This window comes from Tachyglossus aculeatus, chromosome 3, assembly GCF_015852505.1.
Source record: "Tachyglossus aculeatus isolate mTacAcu1 chromosome 3, mTacAcu1.pri, whole genome shotgun sequence".
Classification (NCBI taxonomy): Eukaryota; Metazoa; Chordata; class Mammalia; order Monotremata; family Tachyglossidae; genus Tachyglossus; species Tachyglossus aculeatus.
This window is the reverse complement of record NC_052068.1, coordinates 86,092,037-86,112,890: the sequence shown is the minus strand read 5'-3', so window position 1 is coordinate 86,112,890 and position 20,854 is coordinate 86,092,037. Positions and strand designations below refer to the sequence as shown.

At 44.6% G+C, this 20,854-nt stretch overlaps 1 protein-coding gene across 1 annotated transcript in view; it reads right to left on the bottom strand.

Annotated features, from left to right (window-relative positions):
* MYO5B (myosin VB) overlaps window positions 1-20,854 on the bottom strand; it is a 382,924-nt gene that overhangs the window by 168,188 nt on the left and 193,882 nt on the right. The window contains exons 6-8 of the mRNA XM_038743484.1: window positions 19,869-20,012; window positions 15,703-15,784; window positions 2,587-2,694 (exon numbers count right to left, since the gene is read on the bottom strand). Of these exons, the coding sequence (XP_038599412.1) occupies window positions 2,587-2,694; window positions 15,703-15,784; window positions 19,869-20,012 (334 nt within the window). The remainder of the gene's footprint in view (window positions 1-2,586; window positions 2,695-15,702; window positions 15,785-19,868; window positions 20,013-20,854) is intronic.

Genomic DNA, 20,854 nt, shown 5'->3' with positions numbered 1-20,854 from the left:
ACAAGCCAGCTGTTAAGTCCTGTTGAGAGTGCTGTCTGCAAGTCTACACAGAGATCTGCAGGGCGTATCTGCCTTTAAATCACTGTGGGGGCTTAATTGACAGTGCAAAATAAGTTAAGGATACATTTGAGCTAAAATGAATATACACAAGACAATGTAGAAGACAACCAAGGTTAGCAGAAAAAGACACACACATGCACGCAAACACACACACACACACCCCACCCCCCGCCCCCAACTGCGGCTGCCTTCTATATCCCAAAATCAAAGCAGCATTATCTGTGACAAATAATTAGTTCTTATGGAAAGAGTTTAGGAGTCAGGAGACCTGAGTTCTAATTCTGCCTCTGCCACTTGCCTGTTGTGAAACCCTGGCTAAGTCATTTATAAATCAATCAATGGTATTTATTGAGTGTTTATTGTGTGCAGAACACTGTACTAAGCAGTACAGTGCTTCAGTACCAAGAATGCAACAGAATTAGTAGGCATGATCCCTGCCCTCGAGAGCTTACAATTTTACATGGACCTCAATTTCCTCATGTAAAATGGGCATTAAACACCTGTTCTTCTTCCCCTCTAGACTGTGGGACAGGGACTGTGTCCAATCTGATGATCTTATATCTTCCCCAGGGCTTATTTAGTACAGTGCTTGGCACACAGGGAGCACTTAAATACTATTGTTATTATCAACATTATCATAATGCTAGGCAAAGATTTGGTGACTCGAGGGCAAGAGATAAGGTCAAACTGCTGTTCTCCAGCAGGGAGTAGACCCTTTCTTCAGAGTTTATTTCTAGGGGAAAATTCATTCTGCCCCTCAGCTGGTCCAGCAAATGTGTCCAAGAACAACCTAAAAGGGCAATGCTATGAACAAAGCTCCTCAGGAACCAGGTCCTTTTTCTCCCACCCCTTATCCATTCTAGGAAAAGTGGGATATCCTTCACTTGGGGCAACTTTCTTTGTTTCCTGAACTCTCTTAAACCTGCCCCATTTCAAAAGGATGATGATATTTGCTTACTATGTGCCAAGTACTGTTCTAAGCACTGGGGTAGATACAAGGTAATCAGGTTGTTAAGTGGCTTGCCAAGGTCACACAGCAGATAAGTTCCAGAGCTGGGATTAGAACCCACGTCCTCTGACCCTCAAACCCATGCTCTTTCCACTAAGCCACATTGGACCATCTGAATGTTTTGCTGGGGCCAGTTCAAGACAGAGAACATTTTAAAAAGAAGCAGGGATTTCACATCAGTTAAAACACGGAGGTTGGAAATGGGGAAAGACCTAGAGGAGAGACTGCAGGGCTGAGTGTTCTCATTAAAGGGGAACTAAAGAAAAATTAAAATGATGGCTAAGTCTGTTAATTCATTCAATCATTCAATTGTATTTATTGGGTGCTTACTATGTGCAGAGTACAGTGGTTAATTCCCACTTGCTCCTGAAAAAAACAATCCCTCCAAGTAGAGCGCCAATAGAGCGCCAATACTGAACGCAACTGAGATGAGGGCTCAGTTCAAGCATATATTCAGTACTGGATTCTCCTTCTCGGGAAATGAGGAAGGGGACACTTCCAATGTAACAGGCAACCTCTGTTCAGTGGAGCAGCAGCAAGACCAGTAGCCAGAAGCTCTTTCTGCCACCTGTCAAGCTGCGGGGGGAAGTCACATATCCTAGCCACATCTACCCAAGGGAATGAGAGGGAAAGAGCACTGGTTTGAGAGGAGAGGAAGGAAAAGGGAAAGAACGAGAGGAAGAATAAGGACAATTAAAATTAACTCTCTCCACCAGCTCTTTCAGGTCCTTAAAAGCACCAATAGATGGAAACTGGCAGAAGTCATGGTTTCCCTTTGCCTTCCTACTGAGCTGCTCCCCAGGCACATCTCCACTTGCTGACATATTATTCTTTCATAATTTCCAACTACCCACCCTAGTTCTCTAGAGATCACTAGGCCGTCTCAGGGAAAGGTGAGGGAGGAAGCAAGCAAAGAAAAACTCCTCGGAGTAATAAAATAGGCAAGTAACAAACAGGGAAAACACGCTCAACAACCTAAGGCCTGGGAAACACTGTCAAGAGGACAGTGCTGTATTTCTTGGGTGGTCTGAGGGCAGACAAGAGGTGTCATGCCAGAAGAAGACAGGGGAAGATGCCGAGATGGTGTGAAGGGAGATAAGGCATGTTCCACAAGACCTAATTGGGAGAAGGAGGTTATGAGGAGCTCACTACTCCTTGGCTCACGGTGGCTCCAGACTGGCCATGAGTGTCTTTGATGTGGCACAACAGGTTCCAGCTGTCTTGCTAAGGTGTGGGTTTTGCCTGTAGTCCGGGGAGCCTGTCAGAGCAGCACAAACCCTCCAGGACCTCTCACCATCACCCTCACTGACATGTGAAAATGAGCCCATTGCTGGGGAGGGACCATCTCTATATGTTGCTGACTTGTACTTCCAAAGCGCTTAGTACAGAGCTCTGCACACAGTAAGCGCTCAATAAATATGACTGAATGAATGAATAACCTATGAAATGGTGGCACCATCTGAACACTGTCCCCTCAAGAGGCTGCCTGCTCAAAGGTCCTCCCAAAAACCCCATACCAAGAAGAGTGAAGGCCTGTCTGGTCTTCTCGAAGTCTTCGGCATCATCCACCCCTTCAATAGCTGCATCACGTCCCTGAGCGGCGTAGAAAAAGTCCTCGGCACATGCTGCAGAGGGGAAATAAGGCAAAATGAGGTCATGGGGTGGAAGGTACCTGGAGACAGGGGTAGGATCCCTGCTTGGGCTCAGCCCAATCACTCAGTCATATTTATTGAGCCCTATGTGCAGCGCACTGTACTAAGTCAGAGGGGAGTCGGAGGTCATGGGTTCTAATCCTAGCTCTGCCACTTGTCAGCTGTGTGACTTTGGGCAAGTCACTTAACTTCTCTGTGCCCCGGTTACCTCATCTCTAAAATAGAGATTAAGACTGTGAGCCCCACGTGGAACAGCCTGATCACCTTGCATCCTCCCCAGCACTTAGAACAGTGCTTTGCACATAGTAAGCTCTTAACAAATGCCATCATTATTACTACTGTTTACTAAGCACTTAAGAGAGTGCAATATAATAAAGTTGGTAGACACATTCCCTGCTCACAACAAGCTTACAGTCTTAAGTGGGGTCTTACAGACACTATTAAAAATGAATAAATTAAAGGTATATACATAAGTACTATAGGACTAAGGGAGGGGTAATAAGGGGAGCAGATCCAAATGCAAGGGTGATGCAGAAGGAAGTGAAAGAAGAAGAAATGAGGGTTTAGCTGGGGAAGGCCTCTTGTATGAGATGTGCTTTTAATAAGGTCCAGCATGTGGGGACTGACCTCTGGGGCCACATCAAACCAGCTCAGAGTCAGACAGGACGGATTGTCTCCTCTTCCTGATCCTGCTGTGGGGGTGAAATTAGATATTCTGGAGCCAAGCAGGGGGGACATTTAAATGTAGGCCGGCTTTCCTAGGCTCTGTTGAGTACTGCCTGAAGCTGCCGACCTGCAACAAGCTGCCCATTCCCCTCAGTAGTCTAAGGCGATCATGGCTTTGAGGCATGCGTTGAGGCAGGCAATTCTTTAAAACTTGTATCTTTTCATGCCTGCTAGGCTCAGACTATCTGAGCTAGAGAAGGCCAGGGATGGGTCAGGTCAGGCCCTAAAGAAGCAGCATGGCTTAGTGGATACAGCATGGGCCTATGAGTCAGAGGGACCTGGTTTCTAATCCCAGCTCTGCCTCATGTCTGCTGTGTGACCTTTGGGCAAGTTACTTCACTTCTCTGGGCCTCAGTTACCTCATATGTAAAATGGGGACTGACAGCATGAGTCTCACATGGGACAGAGACTGTGTCCAACCTGATCAACTCGTATACACCCTAGCACTTAGAACAGTACTTGGCACGTAGTAAGTGCTTAACAAGTAACAGAATTATTATTTATTATGTGGCTTATGAAGAACACTCTTCTAGACTGTAAGATTGCTGTGGGCAGGGAACGTGTCTACCAACTGTGTGGTACTCTCCCAAGTGCATGGTTCAGTGCTCTGCACACGGTAACCGCTAAGTATGACTGATTGCTCCTGTCAGCAGTTTACCCAGGACAACTACTCTGGATTGGGGAGTTATGTCTGCCATCCTTTTTCACAGATTCTGATCTCATACAAGATACAACTGCTGAATCAGGAAGCATCCACAATGAACTCCAGCCTGTTGCCCAGGAGAAGAGACCTTTCAGTCTGGAGGCTTTTGGCAAATTATTGGGTGAAGCCTTGTATAAAGACATTGATTGGGTCACTTGGAGATATGAGGGTAAGAGGAGAAAGACTAATAGTAATATGCTGGTGGTACTTATTGAGTGCTAAGCTCCGGGGTAGATAAAAGATAATCAGTCCAGACAGCAGCCCTGTCCCACACAGTCTAAGAGGGAGGGAGAATAGATATTTTATCACCATTTTACAGATGAGGAAACTGAGTCCCAAGGTCACACACAGCAGCATGCAGGGCAGGCTAGAACCCAGGACTACTGATTCTTAGTCTTGTGCTTGTCTCACTAGGCAGGGAAGGATCACTGGATAAAAACTGAATGGAATCCACCAGGAACTGAATGTGAGATTCCATTCCAGGGTATCTAGTGCACATAGTAAAGTATTAATGTTTCTCCTGTTCTATAACGTTACTAAATTTTCCCCGTATCATACAAAGTTGAATTAGCTAATGGAATGCAGTCTTGGCTGATCTCAAAAGTATACATTGAACTCTTACTAAGTGCAGGGGACTGCAATACGTACTTGTGAGAGAATCGTTAGTAGACATCATCTCCATCCTCAGGGAGTTCACAATCGACCAATCTCATCATCAACAACAATTATATAGTACTTATCTTGTACTGACTTCCATAGGGCATGCAATACCAAGGAGGATCTGGTACACATGTTGATCGATCAATCAATGCTACTTACTGAACACCTACTGTGTACAGTGCACTGTACTAAACACTTGGAAGAGTACAGAACACCCCAATTGGTAGGCATGTTTCTTGCCCACAAGCAGCTTGCAGTCTAGAGGAGAACACACATGATCCCTGCCCACAAATTGCCTACAACCTGAGAGGGGAAGAAAGGCCCAGTCACATATACAGACTTACACTGCAATTACAGTTGGGAATGCATTGGGTAGAGGAGAGGACTGAGGATGAAGTGGGGTAGTAGATGGAGTTAACTAGGGGACGCTTTCTGAAGATTAAACGGGGATGAGGTAGGCCTTGAGTGATGATGTAGAGAGAGGTTATAGAACAGGAAGAATAGGCACAGCAGTTACATGCTTGAGATAGTAAACCCCTTTATAGGAGGGATGGTGTCTTTTATTTCTATCAAATACTGACAATTTCCCTGGGAGAACTGATTCACTCCCCAAGACTTCAACTACCATCTCTATGGGGATGATTTCCAGATCTACATCACCAGCCCCAATCTTTCTGCTTCTCTGCAGTACTATCTCATTCCTCCTCCTTTCCACATGCCTTCAGGACATCTCTACTTGCATGTTTCACTGGCCCCTCAAACTTAACATGGACAAACTCCTCGTCTTTCCACCTAAACCCTATCCTCCCCTTGACTTTCCCATCACTGAGGGCAACACCACCATCCTCCCTATCTCACAAGCCCATAACCTTGGCATTATACTTGACTCACCTCTCTCATTTAATCCACCTATTCAATCTGCCACCAAATCCTGTTGATTCTATCACAAAAATCGTTAAAATCGACATCCAAACTGCTACCACATTAATCTAAGTATTTATCCTATCCTGACTTGACTAATAATAATTACAATAGTAACTATGGTACCTTGTTAAGCACTTATTATTCATTCACTCAATCGTATTTATTGAGCACTTACTGTGTGCAGAGCACTGTACTAAGCACCTGGGAGTGTACAATTCAACAATAAAAAGACACATTCCCTGCCCACAATGAGCTTACAGTGGAGGTAACACAAGCACTGTTTTAAACATTGGGGTAGATACAAGTCATTCAGGTTGGATGCAGTCCCTGTCCTACATGCGGCACACACTCTTAATCCCCATTTTACAGATGAGGTAACTGAGGCCCAGAGACGTTAAGTGACTTGCCCAAGGTCACACAGCAGACATGTGGTGGAGCTGGGATTAGATCCAGGTCTATCTGAGTCCCAGGCCCAAGCTCTATCCACTGGGCCATGCTGCTCCTCTGATACTGATTACATCAGCCTCCTTGGTGACCTTCATGCCTCCTGTCTCTCCCCACTTCACTCTGATGCCCAGATCATTTTTCTAGAGAAATATTCAGCCTATGTTTCTCTACTCTTCAAGAACCTCCAATGTCTGCCCATCCATCTCCGTAACAAACGGAAACTCCTTACCAGTAAAACACTCAATCACTTTGCCCCTTCCTATCTTACCTTGCTGATTTTCTACTACAATCCAATATGCTCACTTCACTCCTCAAATGCCAATCCACTCACTGTATGTTGAACTCTTCTTTCACGACGCCAAACCCTGGTCCACATCTTGCCTGTTGTCCGGAGCTCCCTTCTCCTCTGTATCTGACAGTCACTCTCCCTACCTTCAAGCCTTATGAAATCACATCTCCTCCAAGAGGCCTCGCCCTTCTGCATCACCTATGCACTTTATTCACCCACCCTCAGCCTCCCAGCACTTATGTACATAGCTGTAATTTAGTCTAATGTATGTCTCCCCATCTAGACTGTAAGCTCCTGTGGGCAGGGAACATGTCTACCAAATCTGTTATACTGTATTCTTCCAAGTGCTTAGTATAGTTCTCTGCACACAGCAGGTACTCAAATATGCCTGACTAATGGATCCAAGAACTGTGCTCTAGCAGCAGTAGTTACCCAGTAAATGATGCTATTGCAGCTGATAATGATACAGGAGACCACTTGAGCAAAAGCCTTTTTCAGGTCATTTGATTAATGAGTAAGTAATGGGAGATGAAAATGATTCTAGATTGGAGAGGAAGGGTTTATCCTTTTTGTGCAAAACAAATCCCCTGAAATCTGTGCACTCTATCTTTTAGAGTACAAATTATTGAGGCAGAAAGGACTCAGACCATTTTACTATACCCCTCCCTCGAGACTGTAAGCTCTTTATGGGAAGGGAACATGTCTGTGAATTCTGTTATACTGTACTCTCCCATGTTCTTACTACTGTGCTCTGCACATGATAAGCACACAATAAATACCATTAAGATAGCAGCTCAAAATTCCTGATTCTCCCTGTGAAATCTTCAGGAAAATAATGATAATGATGGCATTTGTTAAGCACTTACTGTGTGCGAAGCACTGTTCTAAGCACTGAGGGGGGATACAAGGTGATCAGGTTATCCCACGTGGGGCTCACAGTCTTAATCCCCATTTTACAGATGAGGTAACTGAGGCCCAGAGAAGTTAAGTGACTTGCCCAAAGTCACACAGCTGACAAGTGGCAGAGCCGGGATTAGAACCCATGACGTCTGGCTCCCAAGCCCGTGCTCTTTCCACTTGAGCCACGCTGCTTCTCGAAAGAGCTTTTCTGACTCCCACAACAACTCGTTCTCCGGTGAAAGACTCCTCCCTCACTTCTAATATCCTGTGTGGACAATAACACCCATCCCTTTCTGATCTGTCCTGGGAAGAGGTGGACAACGGATGGGCAGGGTTCAAGGAAATGACATGAAGCAGCCTAAATAAAAAAAAAAACCCATCAAGGAGCACCTCATTGATAATCCTCAACTGTACCTCAGACTCCTTCCCCTAGGGTAGAGACCCAAGATTGCAAATCTCTACTGAAATCAGTAATCAGTGACATTTGAGTTCTTACTGTGTGCAGAACAGTGTTTAAGTGTTTGAGGGAGTACAGTACAAAAGAGTTGATAGACTCGTTCCCTGCCCACAATGATCTTAGAGTCTAGCAGGGAAAACAGAAGAAGATAAAGGCTTAAACTGTGGCAGCAGAAATTCAATTTCCTCATTAGGCAGAATTCGCAGACAGTGATAAGATTGTTCACCACTGGATTGAGTGACGATGGCACCCTTAAAAAAGGATCAAAACCGACTTGGATGGGATGGTGACCTAGCCAGGGAGAAAATTTAGTTCAAACTCAATCAGTCAATTGTCACCAATCTGGTGGCTCTTCTGAAGTTAAAACATGACATCAAGAAAAATTTCCCTCAATCCATTAATGGTATTTATTGTGCACTTACTGTGTGCAGAGCACTGTACTAATTGCTTGGGAAAGTAGAGTGGGAAGACACAATTCCTGATTTTAACTCCCATCTGGGGTTTACCTCCAGCCTATGTGTGAGACTGTGAGCTCGTTGTGGGCGGGGATTGTCTTTATTTCTGTATTGTACCTTCCCAAGAGCTTAGTACAGTGCTTTGCATACAGTAAGTGCTCAATAAATATGATTGAATGAATGACTCCCACCTCAGACAGTAATTCGGCCTCCAACTAGCATTTCTAAATATATAATTTGGAGTGTGCACAGTAATAAAAAAAAAATGGTGAGCCTTGATAGCAGACAAAAGGAAAATGCCATTTGTGATTTCTTGGACAGTGTGCCTTATGTGGGACAGGGACTATATCTGATCTGTACCCACTGCAGAGCTCTTAGCCCAGGGTATAGCACAATGATGGTGTTTCATAAATACCATTATGATCATGCTTCACTCTGAGGCCCGGATCAATTTTATAAAAAGAAGTCCATGTCTCCTCACTCCTCAAAGACCTTCAGAGGTTGCCCAGCCACCTCCACATCCAACAGAAACTCCTTACCATCAGCTTTAAGGAGATCAGCTCTCTCCATCCTACATTGCCTCACTGATTGATCTACTACAATCCAATCTGCACACTTCACTCTGCTCCAGTAATGCCAGTCCACTCTCTGTACCTCAATCTCATCTATCCCACTGCCGACCCCTTGCCCATGTCCTCTCTCAGGCCTGGACTCCCTCCCCCTTCATATCTGACATTCTCCTCATATTCAAAACCCTCTTAAAATCACATTTCCTCCAAGAGGCCTTTCCGTGCTAAGCCCTCATTTTCCCTATCTGCTCTTCCCTCTGCATCACCTATGTACTTGGCTGTGTACCCCTTAAGCAGCTTGGCTTGGTGGAAATAACATGGGCTTGGGAGTTAGAGGACATGGGCTCTAATCCCATCTCTGCCACTTGTCTTCTGTATGACCTTGGGCAAGTCACTTAAATTCTCTGTGCCTCAGTTAACTCCTCTGTAAAATGGGGGTTCAAAGTGTGAGCCCTACCTGGGACAACTTGATTACCCTGTATCTACCCCAGAGCTTCAAACAGTGCTTGGCACACAGTAAGCACTTAAATACCATAATTACCATCATTATTATCATTATTAACCACTTTGATATTCACCCTAGCTCCCCAGCACTTAGTCACATATGCTATACCCTATTTCCCCTCTCTGTAATTTATTTTGTCTGTCTCCCCCTATAGACTATAAGCTCCTTGTGGGCTGGAATCCCGTGTACCAAGGGCCAGGATCGCGTGTACCAATTTCATGTCACTGTACTTTCCCAAGCGCTTAATACAGTATTGCACACACAGTAAGCATTCACAAAACACCTCTGATTGATATCAGGGAATCTGGACTTCTGAGGCTGAGCCTATGACCTCTCCAGGACTCTTCCAGCCCCAGGAGTCTTTGTTTATATAAATGTATTAGTGAGAATCTGGTTTTACAGAGAGATGAAAAGCAAACTGCGAAAGTCCCAAGATAGAAACAAGTGCAAGGGAGAAGGGGAATCCAAGCTACTTCTAATAGGTCAGGAAAGACTTCCTAGATGAGGTGGGAACTTCTGATCTCTAAAGAGGTGGAAGGGCGTTTGGGAGAGGGAAAGAAAGAAGTGTGAATTCCAGGATCCAGGAGAAGCTCTGATCTTTGGAAGAGCTTGCTCATGGCTGCACTATTAGCTTGTGATTTTTCTGAAGAAAATCCAATCAGGCCTTTATATGCACTATTCCATATTTAGTTTTTAAGAGGAATAAAAACCTCAAGACAGTGAGTTCTTAAACTAAATGATGCTGGCAGGAAGCAGACAGCTCAGACCTGAAAAGACTTTTAATGATGATACCTGTCCATCATTCTGGGGGAACTTAATGAAGAAGTTTTGATCTGAAGAGCTCAAAGTAAATTTCTGGGTGGCTTTAACAATCTTCAAAAAAAAGGAGAGTTGGGAGATTTCTTTCTATTTTCATATGGAAAAGAGGAAGGATGGAGGCAGTTGGATGAAGGCTTTGGGGGTCTAAGGCATGAATGGTGGAGATGCTGTATACAGCTCCAGAACACCAAAACCCAGAGTGAAAACAAGGAGAGAAAGGGAGGAGAGGAAAGAAACCTGAAGAGGGAGAGAAAGGAAACAGGAAATTCACCCTCTGCTGCTGTGCCACTACTAGCAGCCAAGCAGAAATCAGCAAGTCAAACATATTCATTGAGCACTTACTGTGTGCAGAGCACTGTACTAAGTGCTTGAGAGAGTGTAATATAATGATAAACAGACTCATTTCGTGCTTATAGGGATCTTACAGCCTAGAAGAGACAGAGATTAATATAAATAATAATAATAACAATGGCATTTATTAAGCGCTTACTATGTGCAAAGCACTGTTCTAAGTGCTGGGGAGATTACAAGGTGATCAGGTTGTCACATGGGGGGCTCATAGTCTTAATCCCCATTTTATAGATGAGGTAACTGAGGCCCAGATAAGTTAAGTGACTTGCCCAGAGTCACACAGCTGACAATTGGCGGAGCCGGTATTTGAACCCATGACCTTGGATGCCAAAGCCCGGGTTCTTTCCACTGAGCCACACTGCTTCTCAATAAAAAAATTACAAATATGTACATAAGTGCTACGGGTTTCCGTGGGGGGTGAGGGAGGTGAAGAATAAAGGAAGCAAGTCAGGGCAACACAGAAGGGAGTGGGAGAAGAGAAAAGGAGGGCTTAGTCAGGGTAGGTCTCTTGGAGATGCAGCTTGGTAATTGTCTGGCACCAACTCAGACCCTCTCAATCAATACTGTAAGTAGTAAGGCAAAGAGCCTTCTCTCCTTCCCAACCCCTCTCCACCTCAGCCTTGAGAAGTTGACAGTCCTTGAGCAGCATAACTGCCCAGTGTAAATATGCAGAGAAGGGGAGGGAAAGTGTTTTGTGACTGAGCAATCAGAGAAAAGGTCATCACTATTGGAGCTAAGCCTACAAACACAGATTGATGATCCTGTTTACAAAAAACAAAACCTTCTACAAGTGGTAGTAATTTTCAGATTATTTTACAAATAAGAAGTGAGTTAAGCTGTCTGTCACCCTTCTCTGTGGCAGTGATTCTTAAGAAGGGGGTCTGGTCCTTCAGAGAGGGTCTGAAATGGTTCAGTGGGATGGTAGTGTAGGGTGGGTGGCAGGGGAGGACTCAGACTTCAGTGCCATAAGGGAGAGGAGTAGAGTTGCAGCAATCATGACCTTGGTCAAGACTGACTTCAAGCTGGCAATCCTAGCTTTTAAGCCTACAAACACAGATTGATGATCCTGTTTACAAAAAGCAAAACCTTCTACAAATGGTAGTAATTTTCAGATTATTTTACAAATAAGAAGTGAGTTAAGCTGACATGTCTGCCCTAGTATCATCACCCCTGGGGATAAAAGAGCACCATACTTTCTCCCTTCTAATAATAATAATAATAGTGGCATTTGTAAGTCTATACTTTGTGTCAAACTCTGTGCTCCGCACTGTAGTAGATGAAATGCAGGCAAGGAGGTCAGCAAGAAGCCTGATGCAGTAATCAAGGTGGGATAGGATAAGTGCTTGGATTAATATGGTAGCAGTTACAATGAGTGGAAAGAGCAGATTTTAGTGATGTTGTAAAGGTTGAACACACAGAATTCAGTGACAGATTGAATATGAGAGTGGAATGAGAGGGAGTCCACCAACCAAAAATAAAGTTTTCTTAGCATTTATGAAACATTCTTCAACCACAAATTAATTCATAACACTGTACCTCTTTCCATCAGTGTATGATTGGGAAAACTAGAGCATCCATAGGTACAATTTGCCAAAATTCCTGAAAATGTCAGGGGTTGAAATTCCATCTGAACATCGAGCATCTTGAATTTTTCTTCTGGGTCATGCTTTCTAGAACTCTAAAAAGTTTTGTTTTCTTGCAGGAGAAGGAAACATGATACAGAACACATAGCACAGAAGATTTGCTGAATGGAATGATAGGAAGGGATTTTTAAAGCTCATCTTGCCATCCCCATGAATTCAAGCAGGGCTCCACTAAAACCTGGGATGATAATTTAGACTATAAATAACACTCTCCAGGGAGGAAGCCTCCACAATCCCTTTCAAATAACTTTACCACAAATAAGTTCTTCTTATGCTCTGATTTCAATCATTCCTACTAGAACATACAGCCCACTGCTGCTTCTTCTATTGTCAAAAGAGGTGAAATCATCTGTATCATAATCTTTCTTAAATTTGAGAATGATTACTCAATCATATCTCAGAATTCTTTTCTACAGGAAAATAACCTCTATTTCTTTGTCTCTTAGACCCTATTTTCTACACATATAAATGTCTGTGTGGCTCTCTGTAACCTCATGGGTTAAATTCTTTCCTGATCAGTTATCTTTTGCTTTTGACCTTGAATATAAACACCCTGGAGCCTTCTCCCCCAAGAAGCAGGGATAATCACAGTCAGCTACTGAGAATATATCATGCAGATCTGTTTGAACTGGTAAGGAATTTTCAGAAATAAGGGATGAACAAAGGTACTGTAGCATAGTCTCCTTAATCTCTGCTTCGGGAACTATTGTCAAGGACTTTAGCAGACACATTAACTTGTCAAACAGGACTGTAGTTTTTTCATTTGTTCAGACCAACATCAAGCCCTTGCAACAGGCACTCCTTCTTCCTAACAATAGTGAAGACTTGCTTGAAATCATGAGGATGGTAAGATGAATTTTGGAACTCCTTTCCGGTTATTCTCTTCAGCAAATCTTCCGTGCTGTGTGATATGGATCATGACAACAGCCAGGCTAAAAAAAGTCACTCCTTTGAAGATTTTCTGGTGTAAAGATGAAGATTGGGAAAGGATGCTAAGGAATGCCCGGGAATTCTCTCTGGATTCCCTCGTTAAAATCTGAAGCTGTAAGGAGGGTATTTGGCTCCCAGACCTCCTCAATTTTAGGTATCAGGCCTGGCAATTTGCCATACATCCCTGCTACGCAGTCATGAGGCAAATTCAATGTCAGTCAGGACACAAGACCACATTCAAGGCTTTTCATTTAGCTCCCAGTTCTTCAAGATTAAAAACTGAGTGGAGAAGTGCATGGAGTTAATTGAATTAGGTCATTGGTAACAACCCTAGCCTTACACCTGAGAGGCCTGTGTTACTCCCAGGAACACAGCTGGAGGAAAGTCGTTTTTCCACATCAATGCCCCAGGTAAGCGTCCTGGAATTAGAAGGATTTGCTCCTATTACCTCAAAGCCACATTCAGAAAAACGATTCAATTATACCTAGATATACCTATTGGCTATTAGATCAATTTCTACAAGTCACTTGAAAAAAAGGTGTACCTCATCACAAGATAATTCTAAAAGTAAGTCAGTTGTCCACACTGGATGGGAAAGAGACAAGACATCAAGCACATTTTATCTAAGATCCCAGCTCCAGGTTTTTGACAGTGGTAACAAAGAGGAGGGAATGAAAGTCAAAGCCAGAAGCCGATTCTTACAAAGAATGTTTCCATCCTGATACAGGATTCTTTTTTCCTCCTTTAGCTCATATTGCAGGATTTTAGAACCGATAACAGAGCCTTAGATCAGAGTCAAGATTCAATCTGCATGTTTAAAAAACTTGATTTCTATGGCCATTCCGTCCCTCACCTCTGACTCACTGGGTCTTTGCCTCACCCTTAACCCACTGGCTGTTTTCTGGAGCCAAGAGCAGGAAAGAGATTAAAATCATTAAAACCTGTTTCTGGATCACTTTCCCTATCAACTCTAGGAGGGGAAGGATCAGGTAAGCTCAAAGTTCTTTTTTTATGTTACTTGTTAAGCATTTACCATGTGCTAGGCACTGTACTAACCCTCACTGGTAGATACAAGCTAGTCAGGTTGGACACAGTCCCTGTCCCACATGGGGTTCACTGTCTTAATCCCTATTTAACAAATGAGGGAACTGAGGCACAGAGAAGTTAAGTGACTTGTTCAAGGTCACACAGCAGACAAGTGGCAGACCTGGAATTAGAACCCAGACTCTTTGGACTCACAAGCTCATGCTCTATCCACTGGGCCATGCTGCTTCTTGCCTTAGGTTTAAAACAGAACGAGTACTTCCAAGCTCAGACTACTTTGCCTACCTCGCTCTGGCTTTTCAAACCTTAGAAATAAGACCCCAAAAGGAACCTCTGTTTCCTATAATTATCACTGCACCGCACCAGACTCAACAAAGCATGACGCCATCACCACTGGAGTGGGTTTTTATCTGATGTCAATAAAGTGGTGATTCACCCTAGGGCCTGGGGTGAAGAGACCCTTTTCATCAATGCCTCGTTCTCCCTCTGGATGCCTGGGTGTGGGTGTTAAACATACCAGCCTGCTTGGGAAACAACAAATATTCCCAACAGTCTGAAGTTTCACAGCTCTTGGGGCCTCTGCATTTTCATGCCACCACTGGTGCATTAACAATGAATTTCTTATGGTGCATTAAGAAGTATGCTTTCCCCCTTCACAATATATAATAATAACAATAATAATAATAATAATAATAATAGCACTTGTTAAGCGCTTACTATGTGCAAAGCACTGTTCTAAGTGCTGGGGGGGATACAAGGTGATCAGTTTGTCCCACGTGGGGCTCACAGTCTTAATCCCCAATTTACAGATGAGGCAACTGAGGCTCAGAGAAGTTAAGTGACTTGCCCAAGGTCACACAGCTGATATGTGGCGGAGATGGGATTCAAACCCGTGACCTCTGACTCCAAAGCCCGGGCTCTTCCCGCTGAGCCACGCTGCTTCTCAGCGTGTGTGTGTGTGTGTGTGTGTGTGTGTGTGATACACACACACACACACACACACACACACACACAACATCCCTTTCTCTCTCTCCACTTCCCTATTTTCCATCTTCCCATCTCTCTCTTCACACACACTCAGAAGTCTAAAACAAAACTACTAGTTCAGGTATTTTATGTCAAAAGGAGCATGGTCCAGTGGAAAGAGCACCGCTCTGGGAGCTAGAAATACCTGGTTTCTAATCCCAGATCCGCCACTTGTCTGCTGTGTGACCTTGGGCAAGTTACTACACTTTTCTGTGCCTCAGTTACCTCATCTGTAAAATGAAATCTAGACTGTATGAGCTCCATGTGGGGCCTGGACTGTTCCCAACATGATTAATGTGTACCTACTTCAGTGCTTAGTACAGTGCCTGGCTCATAGTAAGCACTTAATGAATGCCATTAAAAAAAGGCCCTTAAAACCTTATGGTTAGTAACCAGTACTCATTACAATTGAATGGGAAACATACTTCAATAAAGTCTTTAGCTGAGCTAAGTAGAGGTAGTATCTATTGCACCCAACCCAGCCGTAATTTTTAACTGCTACAGTCCAAACAGTCTGCACTCTGGCTACTTACTTAGTGCTAGCTCTTTAAACTCCGGAAGACTGGCTGAGGCACAGAGCTGGTAGAAGATGTGATAATTTCTTTCATCATCTGCCTGGAGTACAGAAAAAAAAAGTTAGGTTTATTTTAGAAGTGGCAACTGCCAAGATCACTTTATGGCCCTTTGAGCAGTCCCAAGTACAACTGTCTATAAAACCTTCCCCCAACTCTTTCCTGCTGCTACCTTTACCCTTCTTTGTATAACCCTTTTCAATTCCAGCTCGCTCAGTCTCAGATGCTGAGATGGTCTGGTCACCATTCTGGGCCTGAGGGTGCTCATTATCCCCATCAGCTGTTCTGTACATTTAACTCCCTTCTCAGGCCCCCTGTCCCTCCCCTCACCCCCAACGATCTGGACTCCTACTTCATTAGTAAAATTAATGCCATCAGATCTGAGCTCCCCAAAGTCACCCCTCCCCCTTCTCCATCTTCCCCGCTCTCAACCCTCTCCACTACTCTCCCATCCTTCCCAGCAGTACCTTCAGATGAGATCTTCTCCCTCCTCTCAATTGCTACTCCATCCACCTGTGCTTCAGATGCTTCAGACTCCATTCCCTCTCATTTTATGAAATCTCTTGCCCCTTAAGTTCCATCTTCAACCGCTCACTCTCCACCAGTTTCTTCCCCTCTGCCTTCAAACATGCCCACGTCTCCCCCATCCTAAAAAACCCCTCTCTTGACCCCACCTCCCCTTCTAGTTATCATCCTATCTCCCTCCTACTCTTCCTTTCCAAACTCCTAGAATGAGTCATCTACACCCACTGCCTTGAATTTCTCAATGCCAACTCTCTCCTTGACCCCTTCCAATCTAGCTTCTGTTCCCTACACTCCACCGAAACTTCCCTCTCAAAGGTCACCAATGACCTCCTTCTTGCTAAATCCAACAGCTCCTACTCTATCCTAATCCTCCTTGACCTCTCAGCTGCCTTCGACACTGTGGATCACCCCCTTCTCCTCAATACACTATCCAACCTTGGCTTCACAGACTCCATCCTCTCCTGGTTCTCCTCAACTCTCCAGCCATTCATTCTCAGTCTCCTTTGCAGGCTCCTCCTCCCCCTCCCATCCCCTTACTGTAGGGGTTCCTCAAGGGTCAGTTCTTGGTTCCCTTCTGTTCTCTACCTACACTCACTCCCTTGGTGAACTCATTTGCTCCCACGGCTTCAACTATCATCTCTACGCTGATGACACCCAAATCTACATCTCTGCCACTGCACTCTCTCCCTCCCTCCAGGCTCAAATCTCCTCCTGCCTTCCGGATATTTCCATCTGGATGACTGCCCGCCATCTAAAACTCAATATGTCCAAGACTGAACTCCTTATCTCCCCTCCCAAACCCTGTCTTCTGCCTGACTTTCCCGTCACTGTAGACGACACTACCATCCTTCCCGTCTCACAAGCCCGCAACCTTGGTGTCATCCTCAAATCCACTTTCTCTTTCACCCCGCACATCCATCACCAAAACCTGCCGGGTTCACCTCCACAGCATCGCCAAGATCTGCCCTTTCCTCTCCATCCAAACTGCTACCTTGATGGTTCAATCTCTCATCCTATCCCGACTAGATTACTGCATCAGCCTCCTCTCTGATCTCCCATCCTCCTGTCTCTCCCCACTTCAGTCTATATTTTACTCTGCTGCCCGGATTATCTTTGTACAGAAACCCTCTGGGCATGTTACTCCCCTCCTCAAAAATCTCCAGTGGCTACCTGTCAACCTACAAATCAAGCAAAAACTCCTTACTCTCGGCTTCAAGGCTGTCCATCACCTCGCCCCCTCCTACCTCACCTCCCTTCTCTCCTTCTCCAGCCCAGCCCGCACCCTCCGCTCCTCTGCCGCTAACCTCCTCACCGTGCCTCGTTCTCACCTGTCCCGTCGTCGACCCCAGGCCCACGTCTTCCCCCTGGCCTGGAATGCCCTCCCTCCACACATCTGCCAAGCTAGCTCTCTTCCTCCCTTCAAGCCCTACTGAGAGCTCACCTCCTCCAGGAGGCCTTCCCAGACTGAGCCCCCTTTTTACTCTCCTCCTCCCCATCTCCCCCTCCCTACCTCCTTCCAGTCCCCACAGCACTTGTATAAATTTGTACAGATTAATTACTCTATTTTACTTGTACATATTTACTATTCTACTTATTTTGTTAATGATGTACATATAGCTTTAATTCTATTTGTTCTGACGACTTTGACACCTGTCTACATGTTTTGTTTTGTTGTCTGTCTCCCCTTTCTAGACTGTGAGCCTGTTGCTGGGTAGGGACCGTCTCCATATGTTGCCGACTTGTACTTCCCAAGTGCTTAGTACAGTGCTCTGCACACAGTAAGAACTCAATAAATACAATTGAATGAATAAATCTTTCCTGCTAGTAGGTTCTCAGCTTTTCTGTACAACTTTGCCTCATGAAAATAGTCTATGAGGCCACTAACAAAGGCTGAGTGGAATTCTGTGAACTTCCCAGCTCATCAGATGTTGGATCGGGGACAAAAATCCCTTATAGCTATATACTGGTCTACTAAGAATGCTGGTATTTATTGAGAGCTTACTGTGAGCAGAGCACTCTACTATGTGCTTGGAAGAGTTAAAAAAAACAGAGTTGGTAGGCACAATCTCTGCACTTAGAAGATTTACAAGGAAGAAAAAGGGCAGGGCATCAACGAGGCAACTCATCCAGAAGCCTGCAGTTGGCATCTCATCCAAGAGCCTGGAGTTGGGTATCTCAGGGAACAACACTGAGAAAATGCAACAAAAGCATTAAATTAGCAATTCCAACTGGGTTCTTTAGGTCTGTGTTACCCTGGATGAGTCCCATGAACATGGAGATGATGAGCGGGAAAGCAGTGTCGCCTAATGGCTAGAGCAGGGTCTTGGAGTCAGAAGGACATGGGTTCTAATCCTGGCTCTGCCACTTGTCTGCTGTTTGACCTTGGGCAAGTCAATTCACTTCTCTGTGCCTCAGTTATCTTATTTCTAAAGTGGAGATTAAAACTGTGAGCCCCATGTGGAACAGGAACCATATCAAACCTGATTAGCCTTTAACTCTCTCAGTGCTCTATCCAGTGCCTGGCACATAGTAAGTGCTTAACAAATACCATAGGAATCCTACTTCACCCTGAGTATTCGCTCCCCTGGTCCCAGCATTTCCTCCTTTCAGTGGTCCAGGAGGCTGGGCTAGGAACCAGAACCGTGGAACGCAGCCGAACCCCAAAAAGGAACCCAGAAGTGAGGAGTGGACCCTCAGGTGCTTTCCAATATCAAAGTTGGCCTCATTACTGTGATTCAACTCCTTGGCTATCTGAGAGAAAAGTGAAGGTGAATTCCATTAGGAACAATGGACAAGCTTTGAGGACCAAGAACTTACACAGAGGGGTAAATGACCATGCCAATGATTTCGGCAGCATCACTTACACTCCCCTGCCTTTGCCTTACCAGGGCAGAGAGGGCAATGAGTGAATAAGCAGGCAGAGGTGCAGCACACTGCAAAGTGCATACGCGGTCTTCACCTGCACTCTCTAGCAGCGGGCAGAATCAGTATTAAGACCCAGGTCTCCTGATTCACAGGGAGGTGCTCTCTTTCCTCCATTGGACAATTGCTGGACTGGCCAAGGAGATAAGCAGGGAAGAGGCAACCTATCCCTAAGAACTTTTAATAATAATAATGGCATTTGTGAAGCGCTTACTGTGTTCAGAGCACTGTTCTAAGTGCTGGGGAAGATACAAGGTGATCAGGTTGTCCCACGTGGGGCTCACAGTCTTAATCCCCATTTTACAGATGAGGGGACTGAGGCCCAGAGAAGTTAAGTGACTTGCCCAAAGTCACACAGCTGACAAGTGGTAGTTGGGATTTGAACCCATGACCTCTGACTCCAAAGCCCGGGCTCTTGCCATTGAGCCATGCTGCTTGTCATATTCTTCTCTTTGAATTAGGAATGAGAAAGCATAAGAATATTGGGAAAAAGAACCCTACTCTCTGATATGAGGCATGGCTAAAGCACTTCATGAGCTACCTTCTTAGGCAGAGTTGCTTTGGTAGGCTGAAAACATAAATGTTTTCTTTCTAACCGAACAAGCAATATAGTCGGGACCCAAAAGGGTTAAGAAACAAACAGACATGAAGAATGTGGAGGAACATGCTGTGCTACTAACCTGAAACACAACTCTGGATTTTTCCAACAGATATGTTCGCATGTTGGCACCGATGATGTGATATCTTTTATCAAAGCCAATCTGGATGTATTTTCCAAAACGACTGCTGTTGTCATTCCGAGTAGTCTTAGCATTTCCAATGGCCTATTTGAAACAGAAAAGACTATGAAAACCAAAAACAAAAGTGAAAAAAAAAACCCTCCGCTCCACCCAGCATCACTAAGAGGTGGGGTTGTGTGACATTTTAGAGGCACAGTTGTCAATTTGCAAATAGCAAGTGCTTCAGAGAGGAAGGACTGGGAGGGAAGATTTCTCAGAAGATTTGGTGGCTGCAGTGATCAAAGCATCCAGCATTTTGCTAGGAGCACAAAGGACATGCTGTCTTCGATAACACCCACTTTACCAATCACCCTAGTTTTTTTGTAAATATTGATGGAATGAAATTATAATTATATTTCATAACTTTTCATACTTTATCATTCTGAAGTTTCAAATGTGTTCTTCAAGCAACAACTTGAATAGTAGTCATGGCATTTATTAAGTGCTTACTGTGTGCAGAGCACTGCATTAAGTGTGGGAGAAAAGGTACACAGGGGGGAATTAGACCTTCTGAGAGACTCCCAATCTGTGAATATAGCTTGGGGCGAGGACTGGAACACACACAGTGGGAGCAGCAAAACAATAAGGCACTTAAACACTAGAAAAGTCAGGGACAGATAGTGTACAAAACAAAAACAGAAGTCAGTAGGGTGCTGTGACTAGAGAAGCAGAATTTCAGACGCCTTATGATTGAGTCCAAAGCGCACCCTGGGGCTTGGGACCACAGCAACAGGGACCACAGCTACTATGCCTTCCCAAGATTTTCTGGAGGCCTCATGAAACAGGTGCTATTTTCTTGCCCGCCGGGGTGGTAGAAAGCACCACTGATATCATCCTCCCAATGTGTAGTGGCAGCCAGAGAGAAAAACACAATTTTGGACAGCACA